General features: G+C 39.1%; 1 protein-coding gene across 1 annotated transcript; it reads right to left on the bottom strand.

The window, feature by feature from the left end:
- Window positions 1-5,526: 5,526 nt before the first annotated feature.
- Window positions 5,527-16,627, bottom strand: BTNL2 (butyrophilin like 2). The gene is made up of 6 exons (XM_046639254.1): window positions 16,549-16,627; window positions 14,550-14,897; window positions 12,541-12,822; window positions 11,331-11,351; window positions 7,138-7,485; window positions 5,527-5,816 (listed from the first exon to the last, which is right to left on the bottom strand). The coding sequence occupies exons 1-6, from the start codon at window positions 16,625-16,627 to the stop codon at window positions 5,527-5,529; spliced, it is 1,368 nt and encodes a 455-aa protein (XP_046495210.1).
- Between the last annotated feature and the right edge of the window lie 226 nt (window positions 16,628-16,853).

The raw sequence follows: 16,853 nt of genomic DNA, 5'->3' as shown, positions 1-16,853 counted from the left end.
TAAGCCTTCTTTTCCTGGCAACAGAAAAGATCCACTTAGATTTTTCTGCAACATTAACAAATCTTTAAACTACAAGTCCCTTTAACAACCTCTCTTGGAAGATTTATCTCCTTAGCAAAATTTCCCTGGCACATCAAGTGGCAAAACCAGTATTTGAACCCAGGAAGAATAAATCCAGAGCCCAGAATATTAACTTCAGGGGAGTCAAGGGAGGGAGGGATTATATAACAAGCAAGAAAATAATAAAGGCAGGAGAGAGGTAAATGAACATTGGAAAAATATTAATAGATATAATCAAATGGACATGATGGATGAGGACAGATTTCTGGACATGAGAACGCTATTCATGAGGGTAACAACAAAAAAGAACAAATGGGATTGGGACTATAATATAGAACAGAAAGGAAAATGGATTCAGTTTTGGATAGTTTACGTTTGTTATATAATCAGGATATTCGGCATGAGGTTGCCAAATGAGTTTTTAGTGTCTCTTCTGCAGGAACTAAAGTCATATTTTGTTCTACAACAGGATTCTTCTGCCTGTCCTTCTCTACTCATTTTAATGAGTTTTTGCCCTTCCAAACTTGGGGATTGGGGAGCATAGGCTAGAGGTGGGCAAGGAAAGAAAACGTGAGGGTGGATGGTCCATTGGAATCAGAGCTGTAGACATGTCAGGGATAACATCTTCCATCATGTCCTCATCTCTAGCTATGGGTAAATCAACAAGCGGTGAAGGCTCTCCAAGTAGCCCATAGTTTGAGGCAAAGCAATGACCTTGAATTCATATTCTGACTCTGTTAATTAATTCTTTATTTCTGGACTACTCTGGCAATCTCATTTTGCGTAAAGTTGAATAGAGATCATAAATGTATGATAAAACATTCAAAAAACAAAGAGACTTCTCTAGAATAAAGAAATACCTTAGGGCAGGAATTGTCTTATTAAGCATTTTATCTCTAAGGCCTAGCACGCTGCACTCTACAGATAAGGCATTCAATAAATATCCTATTTATGGATCTATTCATGCATTCCTCAAATGTTTATTGATCAACTAATATATGCCACTTCTCTAGATTGTGAGGATACACAAAAAAGAAAAAAGTCACTGCTCTAATGGAACTTATAGTCTACTGACAAATGAGGAAAAAGTCCTGAGGGGGATTACGAAATTTAGTCTCTCTAGTGCCGTTCCTTGAATGTGAGATCCATCCACTCATACATCTATTCTGAGAGCTGCTGTACGATGCTTTACATGACTACAATCGGCTGTCTATGCATCAGCTGTGAGAAGGAACTGGATCCTTGAGGGGCCAACCCAATTACTCATGTATTAGCCACAGTGACTGTTTATCGATTGGGGAATCTTACTCAAACCACCAATCATTCTCCTCCCCTGTAATTTTTCTAAGTGGAATTGGAACTGAGAAAGTAAATTAATCCCCAATTTGGGAAGCTAGAGAAAAATGTTTCTTAATATATATAGTGAAAGAATGTGACTGATAAAAAACACATTTTCATGAGACTTTGCTAGGGAAAGGCTGTGTGTTTATATTTTGGGCCCACACAAGCACACAAGGCTAACAAGCAAAGAGTTCGATTGATTAGGAAGGAAGATTCAAAAAGAAAAAATGAAAGAAAAAGGATAGTTAACCTTCAGACATTGTTAAATAAAACATTTTTGATCAAATTAAATCAAAATAGAGTAACATCAAACATATTTTAAGGCAGAGCTAGCATATTTACTAATACAGTTGTCTTCAAAAATAAAAGGGTATAGGGGCCTGTCCAGTGGTGCAGCGGTGAAGTTCACACATTCTGCTTTGGCGGCCCGGGGTACGCCAGTTCAGATGCCAGATGCAGACCTACGCACCACTTATCAAGCCATGATATGACAGGGGTCCCACATATAAAGTAGAGGAAGATGGGCATGCATATTAGCTCAGGGCCAGTCTTCCTCAACAAAAAAAAGAGGAGGATTGGCAACAGATGTTAGCTCAGGGTAATCTTCCTCAAAAAAATAAATAAATAAAAGGGCATATAAGTGTATATCAATGTATCAAAATTGTGTAAACCATTTGTCAAATCCCATAGACTGTACAACACAGAACGTGAACCCTATTTTAAACTCTGGATGCGGTTGAAAATAATGTGTCAATATTTTGCTTATCAGTTGTAACAAATGTACCACACCAGTGCAAGAGGTTAATAACAGAGAAAACTATGAAAAGAGAGAGGAAGGATATGGAAAGGCTCTGGATTTTCCATTCAATTTTTCTGTAAACCTAACACAGCTCTTAAAACATAAAGTCTTTTAATTAAATAAAAAAAAGGAATATAGAACTGGTACATGCTACAACACGAATGAACTTTGAAAACATTATGCTGAGTAAAAGAAGCCGAACACAAAAAATTCATGTATTTCATGATTCGATTTATTTGAAATATCCAGAATAGGCAAATTCACAGAAAGTAGATTAGTGTTAGCCAGGGTTGGAGAGAGGGAAAAATGGATAGTGACTGCTTAACGGCTATGGAATTTCCTTTTGGAACAATGACAATACCCTAGAATTGGATAAGGATGACGGTTGTGCAATATTGTGAAGATATAAATACCACTAAATTGTACACTTTAAAATGTCTGAAGTGATGAATTTTGTTATGTGTATTTTACCACAATTGAAAAAAATTAAAACCTAAATAAAATAAATGTGTAAATACTTGTGGAAGAATAATATATATTTTCAAACACAAATTTATGACTTTAAAAATGGAGAAAACATATTATGACCCAAAAGAGAAACTCCAGAACACCATAGATGAATGGTTTTCAAAGGACAGCAATAACTCTGTGGGGTCTGCCATCCTAGAGCACAGCAGAGCGTCATATCCAGGTGTTCCTCATTCTCACTACAGAAGATTTTAAGACTTTTTCCACAACTTTATTTTTTCATATTCTTTATTCCAGATGCAGCTTCTCTTTAATTAATTATCACTTTAAAATATTTTTACTGTGTTGCATTTATTGCTTATGTTTATTCATTTTATAATTACTAATTTTAAATTGTATGCTTTATTTTGTAAAAATAAAATTGAAATTTTCATATCCATGATACATAATTAATTTTTCTCTTGAACTAGAATTTCTAAAAATTTCCCCCACCCCATGTCCTCTACTAACTTTCTGACAAAGTCTGGAGCAGAGGTTCCACAACATCGCATATGAATTTCAAGATTATATCTTAGTGATCATATTTTTCTTCTTATATTAAGACGCATTCTCTCTTACTCTTTTTTAACTATAATTTTCATTTTCTCAGCCCCACTTGGATAACTAATGGTCATCTTCTTAAAGAAACTGATCAAATACTTGATCATTCCTTGCATTTCCTCTTCTAGGCTAAACTACATTTCCCACTGGATTTTCCAGAGGTCTTTGGCCATCAGATATCATACTGTGATCAGCAGGATATCAGAGAGCTTGGGATAGGATAGGTCTCTGAAGGAATCAGTCTCCAGGTCAGATTTCAAGCCAGAGTGAGGTTAAAGCACTCTCGACTTGGTACCTGGATGAGTGCATGAGTTCCCTTCAAGTAGTTGGTGAAAGGAAAAAAGATCTGGGACTTGGAATATAATCCTGGTTTCCAGAATCCAAGGTTTATGTTTTCCTTGGAGGTATTGCAGAGGCCTGCCTGGGTGCAGGAAAGATGTCAGGAGAGTCTACACTAGGAAACCAAAGAATGAAGAAGGAATGTCCAGTTTCAGGAAAATTTGAGGGAAAATGTTGGTAGGGCACCTGTTAGTCATGTTATAAAAGAAGAGGTATCCAGAGGCATAGTCAAGGGAGATTCTGACCTGACCTAGGGCCGTCTTCAGAGAGAGAAGGTAATGGCCTAGGACTCATTTCCATAGCAACCAATTTCCTGAACCCGTTCTCAGGTGACACAGAGAAGACTCCCTCACAATATTGTCTTTGGCAACACCTGGGACCCATCCCGTCCTGTCCCCAACCTCCACCTCTCAGTACCACCTCCCTGACATGAGCCTTTCCTGGCCCGGGATGTTGAGGAAGCCATCAAATCTCTGTGGGACGTCTGGCTGTGTGAATGTCCATGGGTCACATGTTTGTTTCCCTCAGAAAGGATCAGTTCCGGGTGACCTAAATTTGGATCCAGTGTCACATTAACTGTAGAGAAAAAAAATCCATTCTGATAACAATCAATATGAGGGGTATTAAAAATATTAATTTCATACTATTAACATCCAAACAGGCAAGTTACAGTGACATAAGAAACTTAAAGTGGAAGAACTTTCTAGCACACACAAAACAGCATCTCTATCAATATGTGAGAAGTCCTTCATTGGCAGAGCAGGAAAAGCCAATAAGCAAGTTACCATATTTTCAAAGATCTTAGTGAAATGTTCATGCCAGTAGAATTGCAGTTAAGTTTCAGCTCTCAATGTTCAAAGCAAGCATGGCTATGCCACTAACTTTTTCTTCCCCTCCTCTAACTAGGTAACTTGAGAATGTGCACTAGGGGATCAAATTACTGTCTTTTAATCCTTTTGTTTCTATTATCACTGCAAACTCTGATCTCATTCAGCATTGACCTCAATTACATGAATGTAAGTCGTGGGCTGTCGTGTTTCATTAATTATTGAACATTCACTGAATGCCTCCCGTATGAGATTGCTGAAAAGACAGGCTAAGGAACATGCACAGTCAGCTTCCCACTGCAAAGTGTGCTCCACACTGTTCCTGGTTACCTGACTTACCTTTTTTACAGCTCTTTCTCCTGATCAGGCCTGCAGCTCCAGCAAAAAGCAGTCCCAAAAGAAGCAGCATCTTCCATGAGAACGTCATCTTGAACTCTAAAATGGAAACCCCAGAATCTCATTAAATCATGAAGCTGGAAAAATTTCAAGATTGTCCATTTCATCTGAGCGGCTCCTGCACTGGAGATGACGGTTAGAACTGGGCCTCCTGGGGAGGAAGTTGGTTGTCTCCTCCCTGTTCTGCAGAAGCTGAGGAGAGACTAGAAGTTTATGCTCCCTTTACTGTTTGCCCGTCTCAGAAATACTCACACGCATACATGCACACGCACATTTCTTCCCCTCTCTTTTCCAATTATATCACCACAATCACTGGGATAACAAGGGTGGCAAAAGGATAAAATTACCCAGTCCACAGCTATGAAGATGGTGTTAATGAAAATTAGTTGCTAATTCAGAAGAAAATCCATCATGAGGGAAAAAAACCAAAGTGAAAGAGTTTGTAGACAGAGTGACAACAGAGTCAATTCTTAGAGTTTAGTATATAAATATGTAACAATGTAACCTTAGGGCTTTAGTTGGAGATGTCAAGGAGAAAGAGCAGTTGGATCCCTAGATATCTCTGAAGACCAGTTTTACCAGAGGTAGCAGAAGCCTTCATTGGAAAGAAAAAATAAAAAATAGAAGAGCAGTAAAATGAGTAAATCTAGGTTGGTCTTCATATTTATTTCCCAAAGCTGAGAGGAATACATGGAATCACCAACCTGAGACAGAAAAAGTTGCTATTTTCTCCTCGCCGAGAATGGGGTTGCTGATGGAGCAGGTCACATTCACAAGAGAACTGTTTGTGACCAACAGAAATGTTTCCACATGGAACAGCCCATGGCTGCCTTGAGTCAGGACCTCTGAAAATGATGGTATTGTCTTTCCTTCCATGTCCCTCCACCGCACGTGGGGCTGTGGGAACCACCCTTCTGAAGTGCACATCAGCTGTGTTTCCCCGTCCTTCAGTCCCTCCATGGTGATCAGTGGGGAAGAACCCAGACCTGGGGGATAGCGATCAAGGAATGAAACTGAGAGTCTCTGCAGGTAGTTATATGGTGAGTGACTTCACTGAGGGGAAGAGCAGGATTCAGAGGCTTGGGGAAGAGAGCAAAGCTGATGGGGGAATCACACTCCACTGAGGGATGAAACTAGCCGGAGCAGCTTCTTGGGGGTTTTTGTTTGTTTGTTTTTCTTTTCTTCTTATTTTTCATTGAGATACAATTAACATATCACATTACATTAGTTTCAGGTATACAACATAATGATTTGACATATATATATATACTGCAAAATGATGACCACAATAAGTCTAATCAACATCCATCACCACACAGTTAAAAAGTTTTTTTCTTGTGATGAAACCTTTTAAGATCTATTCTCTTAGCAACTTTCAAATACACAATACGGTATTATTAACTATAGTTATCAAGCTGTACATTACACCCCCGGGACTATTTATTTTATAACTGGAAGCTTGTTTTGTTTACTTATTTTTATTATTATTTTTTTGTATTCCTAAAATCATCCTGGGACAGACTAAGGAATACAGTAAATTTCAAATCCAATCTTTTTCCTTCTATGTCTTATTTTGACCAGGACATGGATCACATGGCCAGGATAAAAGAAAATAAGTAAGAGAATATTTTTAAAGATCAAAATTTATAAATATATATGTCCAATGGCAGACAATGATGCAGTCCATTTAACTTCTCAAAATGTGTTTCTGTGGATATTTCCTAAATATGCTTATTGATTTAGACACAAAATCAGTGAGAGAAACAAATATATTACCCAAGGTTTGGGCCTCTGTCCTCAATGGCATTTGCTAACCTGGAAAACTGAATTCAAATTCACAAATATTGACAGCGGGAAATTATGATGCAGTGGGCAATTTTGTCTTTCCTCCTCCATCCTGTTAATGTTGTCAATAGTTATGATTTTTGTTTATATGTTGGATTTAGTTTAGTCTTCAAATCATTACACTTCCTAGTAACTGTACATTTCCCAGAATTTTAATAACATAACATGAAATAATGAGTCTTGTGTAAAGTTATGGAGTAAAATTCTCAGATTTCACTAAATGTATGGTCACTTTTGGAGATCCTGGAAAAGATACAAATTCTATACCCAAGGAATTAAATTTGGTCCACTTGAATCCTTCAAGATTCTACCACAGTTCCTTCACATTGGAGGAGTCAATGTAAATTTTATGAGTGAATGGGCATTAAGAAAATTACAGTTACCAGAGAAATTTTCCAGGAACTGGCATCTTAAAGCAGTAGGAACAGATGTTGAATATAAAACATCATCTAGAATCCATACCTACTATCTTCAGATCCAAACTGGCCTCCTGGTAGACACCATCTTTTTCAAAAAGGCACCGATACTGTCCATCGTCTGAAGTTCTGGCATTGTGTATCTGCAGGGTCAGCCTCCCCTCGTGGATGGCATCACTCACCAATGCTGTCCTCCCTCTGTATTCTGCCATCTGCTCTCCATCCACATAGTCCCCATCCATATACACATAGACAGCAGGATAACGGTGGGATCGGACCCACCTCACCTCCATGCTCTGTGCGTTAGTCTTGGGAGACAGGGAGCAGGTTAATTGGATGTCCTCTCCCACTCTGACAAGGATGGGCTGGGAAGGTCCAATCACTTTTAAGGAAGCTGTAAAATAGAACGGACAAAGCACAACAAAAGACTCACAATGGAGCAACTAGCGTCATCAGCAATAGCATGTTAAGTGGAGTTTAGAACCCAGGGGCATCCCAGGAAAGCTGTGAGGTGCAAGATCATCCTTCAGAGAGGGAGAGGTTTAGTGTAATCAAGATAGAGGTTGTTCTGTTTCAAGGCAGAACCATCCCATGCTGTGTGTCAGTCGGAAAAAAAATCACTAATGTAACCCACATCTGCCCCCACCTATCATTTTATTCAGATTACAGCCCAATAAAACAATTTTACAATTAAAACTCCCAAAATAAAATTAGCACTTTATCACTTCAAATCTGCATGACCTTAAACTACTTCTTAATCTGTGTATGCCTCAGTTTCTTAAATTATAAAACAAGTATATCATTATCAAAATCATAAAGTTGTCCTCGAGTTAAACAAAATAATCTATATAAAGCTCTCGGATGACCACGCAGTGTGAATGGAGGCATGTAGACTGAGACTTGAAGGCATTGGAGCAAACGCCGCCCTCTGCATTGATAACGGGGAGGAGATGAAAAGGAGTCTCAGGTGAATTTTTAGTAATGAAATGTGAGGAAGCTTTCCCCTAGTTTGTCTTTATAGTACCTTATAAGTCAGGTCCAGCCACTATATTTCAGTTCCCCACACACTACCAGATTCCATGTCCTCACATGATTTTGAGAAACATTAAAAGATCAAGAATTGGGGAGGTTGGCAAAATACAAAACAGAAAACAATGATGAATCACATTACGAGTTTAATCCTCCCACTGCCAAGAATGGCGCTTTTTCTGAGGGTTTTCCTGGATCCAAGCTGTTTTACAATTTCCACTCTGATCACACCCTGTCCGTGTGCCAACTTTGCTCTATTCTAAATTGAGAGTCATCCTTTTCTATCAAATGGTAGGAATGCTTTCACATACATGGTGATCATTTATAAAAGAAATCCAGGCATAAATTTGTATATCATATGGATGGCAGTCAACTACCAAAGGCAAAATGCCCTCATTACATATTTACCCAAACCTGCCGGGTACTTCTCTAGGGAGGAAACTCGCTGTCAACACAACTGTAATTTTCAGATTATTCCCTTTCGTGCAGCTAAAATTTGACTCCCAGTTATTCCAGCATTTTATTTTGCTTTGTCCTTCAATTTTACCTAAAACAATATTATCTTCATTCCATATGTATCACTTAAAATCTGAAGACAAAAGTAGGAGTCAGAAAAAAAGAACAAGAGTTTAGTTTGCTGCTATTTCTCCATTCACGTGTCCTAAAGTAAATTACTTAATGAAACAGACTGTTTCCTCATCTCTATTACCCATTTGAAATTTTTTTCCCCTGGCTAGGACCTATGGTCCTTATCAAATCTCAAACTGGATTACCCTGCCAGCCACAAGTTAATTAAGAGCCAAAACTGATTTTAATGGAGACTAAAGAAAGCAAAATTTAAGTATGGAGATTTAATTAATTAGGTGCATTATAATATATGAAACTCCTGTTTTTCTGGAATTCATGTAAAAATAAGGTTTAAAGTACTAGAAAAAATCATGCAGCCCTATTTGTTAATAATTAATGTTCTACTGATATATGAGCTCTTAGAGAGTAACTGCATTATCTCCTTTTACTATGCAGTTTTGTATACAACCTTCCACATAATTTGTGCTCACATTTACTGTTTTGTTTAACATTTGAGTTACTTAAATGCCTTCTGAATATCCACTGAAAAATTAAATTCTCTCTAGAGTGTGAAGGGCACTGAATTATACACTCATTCCTTAAAACCTACTCATTCCTTGAAAACGATAATCTCATCATCGTTCTGTATAATCCTCCCTCAATCAGCATATTCAATTAAGTGGGCTATCTCATTCCCCAAATATGCTATATCATATTGTATCATATCATATATCATATCTAGACTTCTAGAACCTGACACTACATTAGAAATTAAAGTCAACATGCTCATGTTAAACATGAGAAAGATGGAGACCAATGACTTACTAAAATCACAAGTGATTAGGAACTTGCATTCTTAAATCAGGTAGACATAGATTAGAAGGCAAACATCACAATTTCCCTAGTGGTTTTTGGCAAACCACATATGTCTCTAAGATTGTTTCCCAACTGTAAAATGAGGATAAATATGTTAGTTTTTGTAATTATCATAAGAAAAAGATGAAGCAATTCCTGTAAAGCACTTAGAATAGTGGCTGGAATATAATTAATATTTCAAAACAATTCATCATTATTTTTATAAACCAGTAACCTTATTTGCCAGAGTGGGAACCGGGATTTCCGTCTCAGGACTGCTATAGGGAGCTGATTTGCTGGCCGGCCCTTTGCGGTGGGTCCTTCCCTCCGAGCACTAATTCATGAGGCTAATACAGAGGCGGCTGTGAAGGCCTTGGCCTCCTCAATCAACTGTGCACCCTCAAAGCTCCTGAGCGCACAGCCCTCCTCCCCTCACCTGACAGGGAGTCAAGAGAAGCTCCTCTTTTTATGTTGTTTTCTAGTGGTTCCAGAAGGTCAGCACAACTAAGGAATAACACATCAGATTGCATTTTGTGTACTGGGTCTCCATTGTGTGTGCCATATTGGTTGAGACAACTCAGAGGAGTAACTGTTTACCTAAAATCTTCCTGAGGGACAGAGACATGTGTCAACCTGCCCCAACACTGGCTAGACTTTCTGATCTATAACTAAAAAGCTCTGCTGGTTAAAGTTTCTGTGCAATCATGAGTAGATGCCGCCCAGGCAGGAGGGGATCTGACTTGCAAGGCAAGGCTCACAGGTGTGCAGCTCTCCTCAGATTGTGGAGTTACCTTTGACCTTCCTGAGGATCTTCCCTTTATCTTTATGGCCCAACGGGGCCGAAAGTATCACTCTAGACTCTGGCAGAGATTGGGGTGTGTTTGTCACCATGACTTTCCTTAAAAACTCCTATATGGGCTGAAAAGTGTGCTTAAACTCACCCACACGCACACACACATCCACCCACACACATTCCTGTAACAGGCGACTTGAAGGGGAGCAGGGTATTGATGGAAGGAGGAAATGAGTGATACAAGTTCATATGTATGTGGGCAGGGAGCAGGCCAGTTGTCATGGGCTGGAAGAAGAGGTCACAGAGAGGAGGAAGATGGTAAAGGAGAAACTGAAAGAGGATCAAACATCAGTTGGTTATTTTTTAAGCCACTTATCTTAGGTACAGTAAAATAATACCTGCACTCTAACTATTAAAAAAAAAAAAGAAAAGAAAATTATCCACCCAGGCACAAGATCCCAGGCTGCATCTGGCAGAGTAAAGATTTGTCCCACCAGAGATGAGATTAGGGCCTACAGGGGTGAGAAGCAGGCGCAGAAAGCGTAGCAGGGCCAGAGGGCGGAGGGGGTGGGTGGTGACCTCCAGTTACGATGACACTGCCCTCATTCACAATAGAAACTCACACTGGGGCCTCCAGAACCCAGTCAGCTGTCCTGTACCATCCCCTCCACTCCAAAGGCAGCTCCCTTTTCTCCTGCCCAATATGGTGGATTACGTCTATGCCCCTTATAGGTGTCCATTTGAGACCCAGTGGAACACTGAGAGCGGCAGGTTACGCAGTGCAAAAGTGCCAGAAGGAGGCTGTGGAGGCCTGCGCTTTGCTGGTCCCTCTGCTACTAACTGAACGTGAGACTTGGTAAACCCATACCTCAGTTTCTCATCTGGATCATGAGGTGTCTTGGTAACTCCCACCCGCTTTGTTCATGGAGCACCGCCTCCCTCTGGGGAGGGCAGAGGCTCATCTACACTGGCGCATGTCGCCATATCGAACTTACCGAGCTCAGTCTGGAGTTTCTCTGGAAAAAGAACAAGAGTAACATAGTAAGGAATTTGGTTTAAGGGAAAGGAGAGAAAATATTTCAAAAGAATAAAAGCAAGTCCTGTATTTCATTGGAAAGCTTGATTCATAAAAAAGAAATTAAATACAGAAAAACATTAAGTCTTTCCCATGCGTCACCTGGTGGTCCAGCTGCTTTTCCTTTTCTCTGCACAACAAAAACGCCCTTGGTTCTACCATCCCATGATTCTGTTTGTTTCTGCTGATATTTAACATATAGATATTTAACTACCTTATACAAATAATATATTTTTTATAAATGCATAGAAAGTATAAAAATATATGGACGTAGATGATTATCACCTATAATTCCAAACTTAGAGACAAAATACATATATATATGTTTTGCTATTGTGATATACATATACATATACATAGTTTGACTCCTTTTAACATTAACATATAACATTTACTTTTAATTTTTTCCTATATCCATTTATATGAATAACTATATCCTTATCTCCTTATATCTAAATATAGAGAGTGTCTCAAAAGTCTTAGTGCAGTTATAAGGTATCCAAAGCCAATAATGTTTATATGACTGGAAATGTCTATTTGTAGATAGATAGATAGATAGATAGATAGACTCTTTACCATTGAATAGCGCATGATGAGGATTTTTTTAACCATTAAAATTATTTTAAAAAATCATTTTCATCCATGTTATAATTTATAGTAACATAAGACACAATACTCCACTGTTGTACTGTTTTATTGACCCTTGTTTTAGTTGCTATTTATAAAAGAGATTATAAGTAAGATGCTGTTATATAAATAGTTGTCTCCATCTCTGATTATCTTCATATGATAGGTTCCTAGAAGTAATTGGCACAATAGAGCATAGGAAAAAATTTCAGTGGAAAGAATATGGTTTTATTTTCTTCACAACGTGATGCATACTTGTGAGTAAAGAAAATCAATGCAGAAAGAAGAAAAGGCAGAACTTGAAAATAACTGAAAAACCATTAACAGCTATTCAGTCAAAATATAGTATATATATTTCCAGTCATAAATGTTTTATAGCTTTTAATACATATTATTAAACGTTAGAGATTTTTCTCAGTAAAAAATTATTAAGTGCTGTAGCACAGTCCCTGAAATCTTTCCTGTTAATCTGAGCATCTTGGTCCTAGAGGCAGAGCACTGACCTGGGATGGAGATGACTGACCCCTTCTCCTCATTGAGGATGTGGTTGTGGATGAAGCAGGACACGGTCTCTAGAGAGGCATTCCTAATGACAAGAGTGGCTTCCACATAGAACAGGCCATCTTCATCTTGGATGTGATGCTCGGAGACAGTCAGCAACTCCTCTCCCGTGATGTCTTTCCAATAAACCTGGGGCTCTGGGAACCAGCCTTTTGCAGTGCACACAAGCTGGACTTCAGTTTCCACAGGTCCCTCCATGTGGATGTTAGGGGCAGACCCCAGACCTGGGTTAGGGTTAGGGTTAGGAAGGAAGCCATAGCCCAGAGCCCTGGAGCCCTTGGAGGCACACATAATAGAGACTGAGACCCCATCGACATTGCTCATAGGGATAGGGCAAGACTTCAGGGGTCTGAGGAGCAGAGAGTGGTCTAAAGTCATCTTCCTATTCAAACTGTAGTTCACATACACTTTATTTGTTCCCCAGTCTAGATGTTTATATTTTAGCATCTTTAGCATTTTTCGTTAGATCCAGACAGAAGAATAAGAGAAGGGGGACAAAATGACAATTTGCTTATTTCTTTAGTACTGCAAACAAAGATGTGTTGTAGTTTATTCATAGACTCCCCCATGCTACAAACTCTGCCTTTTTCAAGTTAATATTATCTGTGTAAGGCTCTCTGTTTTATATTCTGACTCTAATTTAAACGGAATATTTAATATAAAGTCAGAAATCATCTCCATGGGGACTATTCCTCCCGTTCCTTTTGTTGGTAGTTGTGATCTTGGGATGCAAGTAGATAAAGTGGAGTGTGTGAAATAGGAAGGTCTGTGAAGAGTTCTTTTATCTAAATATTCCATTCAATGGGAAAATGTTTTTTGAGAAATCCTAGTTTTATATAATCATAAAATTATTTCTCCAGTCAACACAACTCTCAAACTCAATGGTGTCTATATTTCCATAGATGGGAATCTGTCTCTATCACTTCCTGGGGGAAAGGGACCCACTCCCTTCACCTAGAGCCTTAGAAAATGTGTGGCTTATTTTGAAATGTCCCTGACAGTGAAATGTCTTAGTATGTGCCCTCCCCACTCCACATCTCAGAAATACATGGGTTCTTTCATCCATCTTGAATCACCTTGAACATAATAATGATAATAATAATAATAATCATAGTCATGAACATTAAGAGAAAGGTGTTAGGAAACAGTAAAGAAGGAAGCAGCATCAGCCAGAGCTATTAACATCTACAGAGAATTATTTCCCTGATAAGGTTAACAGATTTGCCTGATTTTCTCTTTAGGGCGCTGAAGAGTTATTCCTCCCAGGGAACCATATGATAGTTTACTTTTCAGATATTTGTTTTTTCTTAAGACAGACCCTTTCTTTAGTCATCCCCTTTTTCTCAACTCTTTCCTGCTTTGCTAATACAAAAGCGTCACGTAGAACCATGCCATTCTTAGCGGGCATGTCCAAATCATCTATGAGTCTCCAATTCATTGAACACTAGTATTTGATAATGTCCACAAGAGCACAATGTTCTTACCTCTTAAGACTGATCGCTAGCTTTCTAACTAGAGGCATTACAAAGAAACAGTTTTCACATCTCAGTTACTGCATGTTTGAGGTTGGGTAGAGAACAACCAATTCCATTGAAATACAGATGCTGGGCAGTCAGCTAGACTCACTCACTCAGCAATTGACTTGCGCCTGCATACCAGCTATGTGGCACAAATTTGTGCATCAGCAAAATTGCTAATGACCACATGTCATGGATTGCAAATAATTATCAAGAATAGTCAAAACTGTGTAAGTTAGATTTGGGAAAATTGTTTATAAGTGAGCTGCTTTGAAGACTTCAGAACTGCTTGTCTTCAAATGAATCAGGATAGAGGACTGGGCATTAGGAATTGCTTTGATGATTAGAAGGAAATTCTTCAACTGGCAAAAACTTACCACACAAATTTACATACTTCTCCCCCTAAGACCCTATGTCTTTTCCCAGATATTCACCTGCTACTTTGAGCAGCAAGCTTGTTTCTCCATAATAGTTCCCCTCGTGGAAACGGCACCAGTATTGCCCACTATCAGACGGCTGGATGTTGTACATCTTCAGAGCCACACTTCCCTCAGCAATGTTGTCCTCTATCCATTCTATCCGGCCTCTGTACTCCTCCATCTGCAGCTCGGTCACCTCAGATCCATCCCGGTATGCAAACACAAGTGTGCCGGGCTCTGAGCGGTACCACCTCACCTCCATGTGCATCGCCGTCCTCTTGGGGAGGAGCTGACAGGTTAGTAGGGCATCTTCCCCAACCCTGGCCAAGATAGGATGGGCAGGACCACTCACTCTAAAGTCATCTACAAAACAGAGTGAAAAAGAGGAACGAGTAAATGTCAATCAGAAGATTAACACACTTGCTTGGGAGGTCCAATCTATCAAAATAGAGGCACCTGGAGGGAGGGCTTTATTTTCAATGTTTTAGAGAAATCCAGCAGGATTTGCACATTTGGCTGTTACAGTGACAATTCTGTGTACTAAAAATAACATGCAGTTCAAAAATTTGAGAGTCAGTGCTGAATCTGTCACCAGCTGCATAATTTGGGGGACAAAACCATTATTTTCAGTGAGACTTGAGATTTGTAACCTCAATTTCTTCGTCTTTAAGACACTAAAACCACCATCTCTGGGTTGTTTTTATTCTCAAATAAGTTAATGTGTAAATTCATTCTTTTTAATTGGGAACTTTATTAGTTAGTAATTTATTTTATAGTTAGTGATTTCACTTTATATTGTTAGTGACTGACATTGTAACCACTTTTCCTAAAATTTAGATAATATATTCACTCATTAGATCTTTTAGCTTTTCAGGATTGCTCTCGTCCTAGGTAAGGAACTGTGCTTTTTTGTTTCGGGTCTGGAACAGGGAAGACTCCAGTTACTGGGGCTATATGTATGATGCAGGTTTTGCAAGGACATTTTGTGATAGATTAAGGACAATGGTTTGAGCCTTCCAATCAAATTTTGAGTCATGTTTGACCTCTTTGTTGTTACCTGCAAATTGAAGCAACGTTTAATAATTCTATCTGTTATTATGTTTAACAATTTCATTTGTCATGTGTATTATGTTTCTTTTCATCGTAAAATGCGTCAGGGCCATTTGCACTTCCTCTGTGCAGATTCAGTCCTCCTAAGAAGGAGCCTCATCTTGTTTATTTGCGGCTCAATGTCAAATAGATGCTGTTCAAAAGGTCACTATAAAACTTAAGTAGAGATCCGCTTGCATTCTCCATTGACGGCGTCTGACTGTGAAGCTAGAACTGAAGTCATACCACCTGGTTGACTTCTTTTACAGGTTGGGAAAGTGCAGCACAGAGAAGGGAGGGCAGCCTTGCCACATCACACAGCTTCTGGCAGCACTCAGTCTGGAGCCTGTGCCTTTGGGTGCCCTGTCCAGTGTTTTTCCTACTTCACCACCCAGCATTTTCCTCGGGGCTCAGATATTTCCCTCTGACATTGAATTTTCATAATCCTTTATCAAGGTAGGATGCTTTGACTGACAACATTCAGCTATGAGATTTCCAAGTCCATTTCTAGTTTCTTGTTTCTAAGTATTTTTATGCTGTTCAATTTATGGTAAGAAGTAGTCACTTTTCTAGCCCCCAGTGTTCTGTCCTGCACAGAAGCAGGAGAGTGAATGAATAACTTAATGTGTTCCAGGTAGTGATTTAAGTGCAGCCTAGTCTAATCCTAAAGCCTGTGCTAGCCTGTGAGATGTAGGAATGTCATTAGTCTTCTCATAAAGGTGAGGAAACTAAGGTGGAAGGTACTCAAATAACTTCCCAAAGGTAACACAGCTGGAAGTGGAGGAGCTCTTTTTGGAACACAAATGCTTTGTACCCTGGACTCTCACTCTTAATGTTGAACTAGCCCTTTTGATTTAGAACTCTGCATCCAGACTGGATCTCTGGGACATTCGGGTATATAGTAAAGGGAAGAAGGCCATCCTACCTGACTGCTTCATGGTGAACAGTACAAAGATGAAGGAGGCAACAGCACCAGACAGACGGTATCCTGGAAGATCCACCATCTTCCCTGGAGCAATCACAAGAGAAACTATGACTTGTACCTAAATGAGGCTGCAATACAGCAAGCATACCCCATGGTTTCCAATGGTCATGTAATCATAACGAAGAATCAACATCAACCCCTCCACAATCAAACAATGAAATGTACTTGGCTCCATTTCTCTGCAGTTATCGATCATTTCCAACCCCTTCCTAATGTGTTGTACTTTAAGCCATTTTTTAGGCCTG

This window comes from Equus quagga, chromosome 15, assembly GCF_021613505.1.
Source record: "Equus quagga isolate Etosha38 chromosome 15, UCLA_HA_Equagga_1.0, whole genome shotgun sequence".
In the NCBI taxonomy this organism is placed as follows: domain Eukaryota; kingdom Metazoa; phylum Chordata; class Mammalia; order Perissodactyla; family Equidae; genus Equus; species Equus quagga.
This window is presented reverse-complemented; position numbering and strand designations above follow the sequence as displayed.

Excerpts from the sequence above, each read along its gene's own strand:
- BTNL2 (XM_046639254.1), bottom strand. The coding sequence starts at position 16,627 with ATGGTGGATCTTCCAGGATACCGTCTGTCTGGTGCTGTTGCCTCCTTC. Across the intron at positions 11,352-12,540 it reads GTCAGTCATCTCCATCCCAG|AGAAACTCCAGACTGAGCTC; the intron begins GTCAGTGCTCTG and ends TTCTTTTTCCAG. Across the intron at positions 5,817-7,137 it reads TTTGGATCTGAAGATAGTAG|GTCTGGGTTCTTCCCCACTG; the intron begins GTATGGATTCTA and ends GCTATCCCCCAG.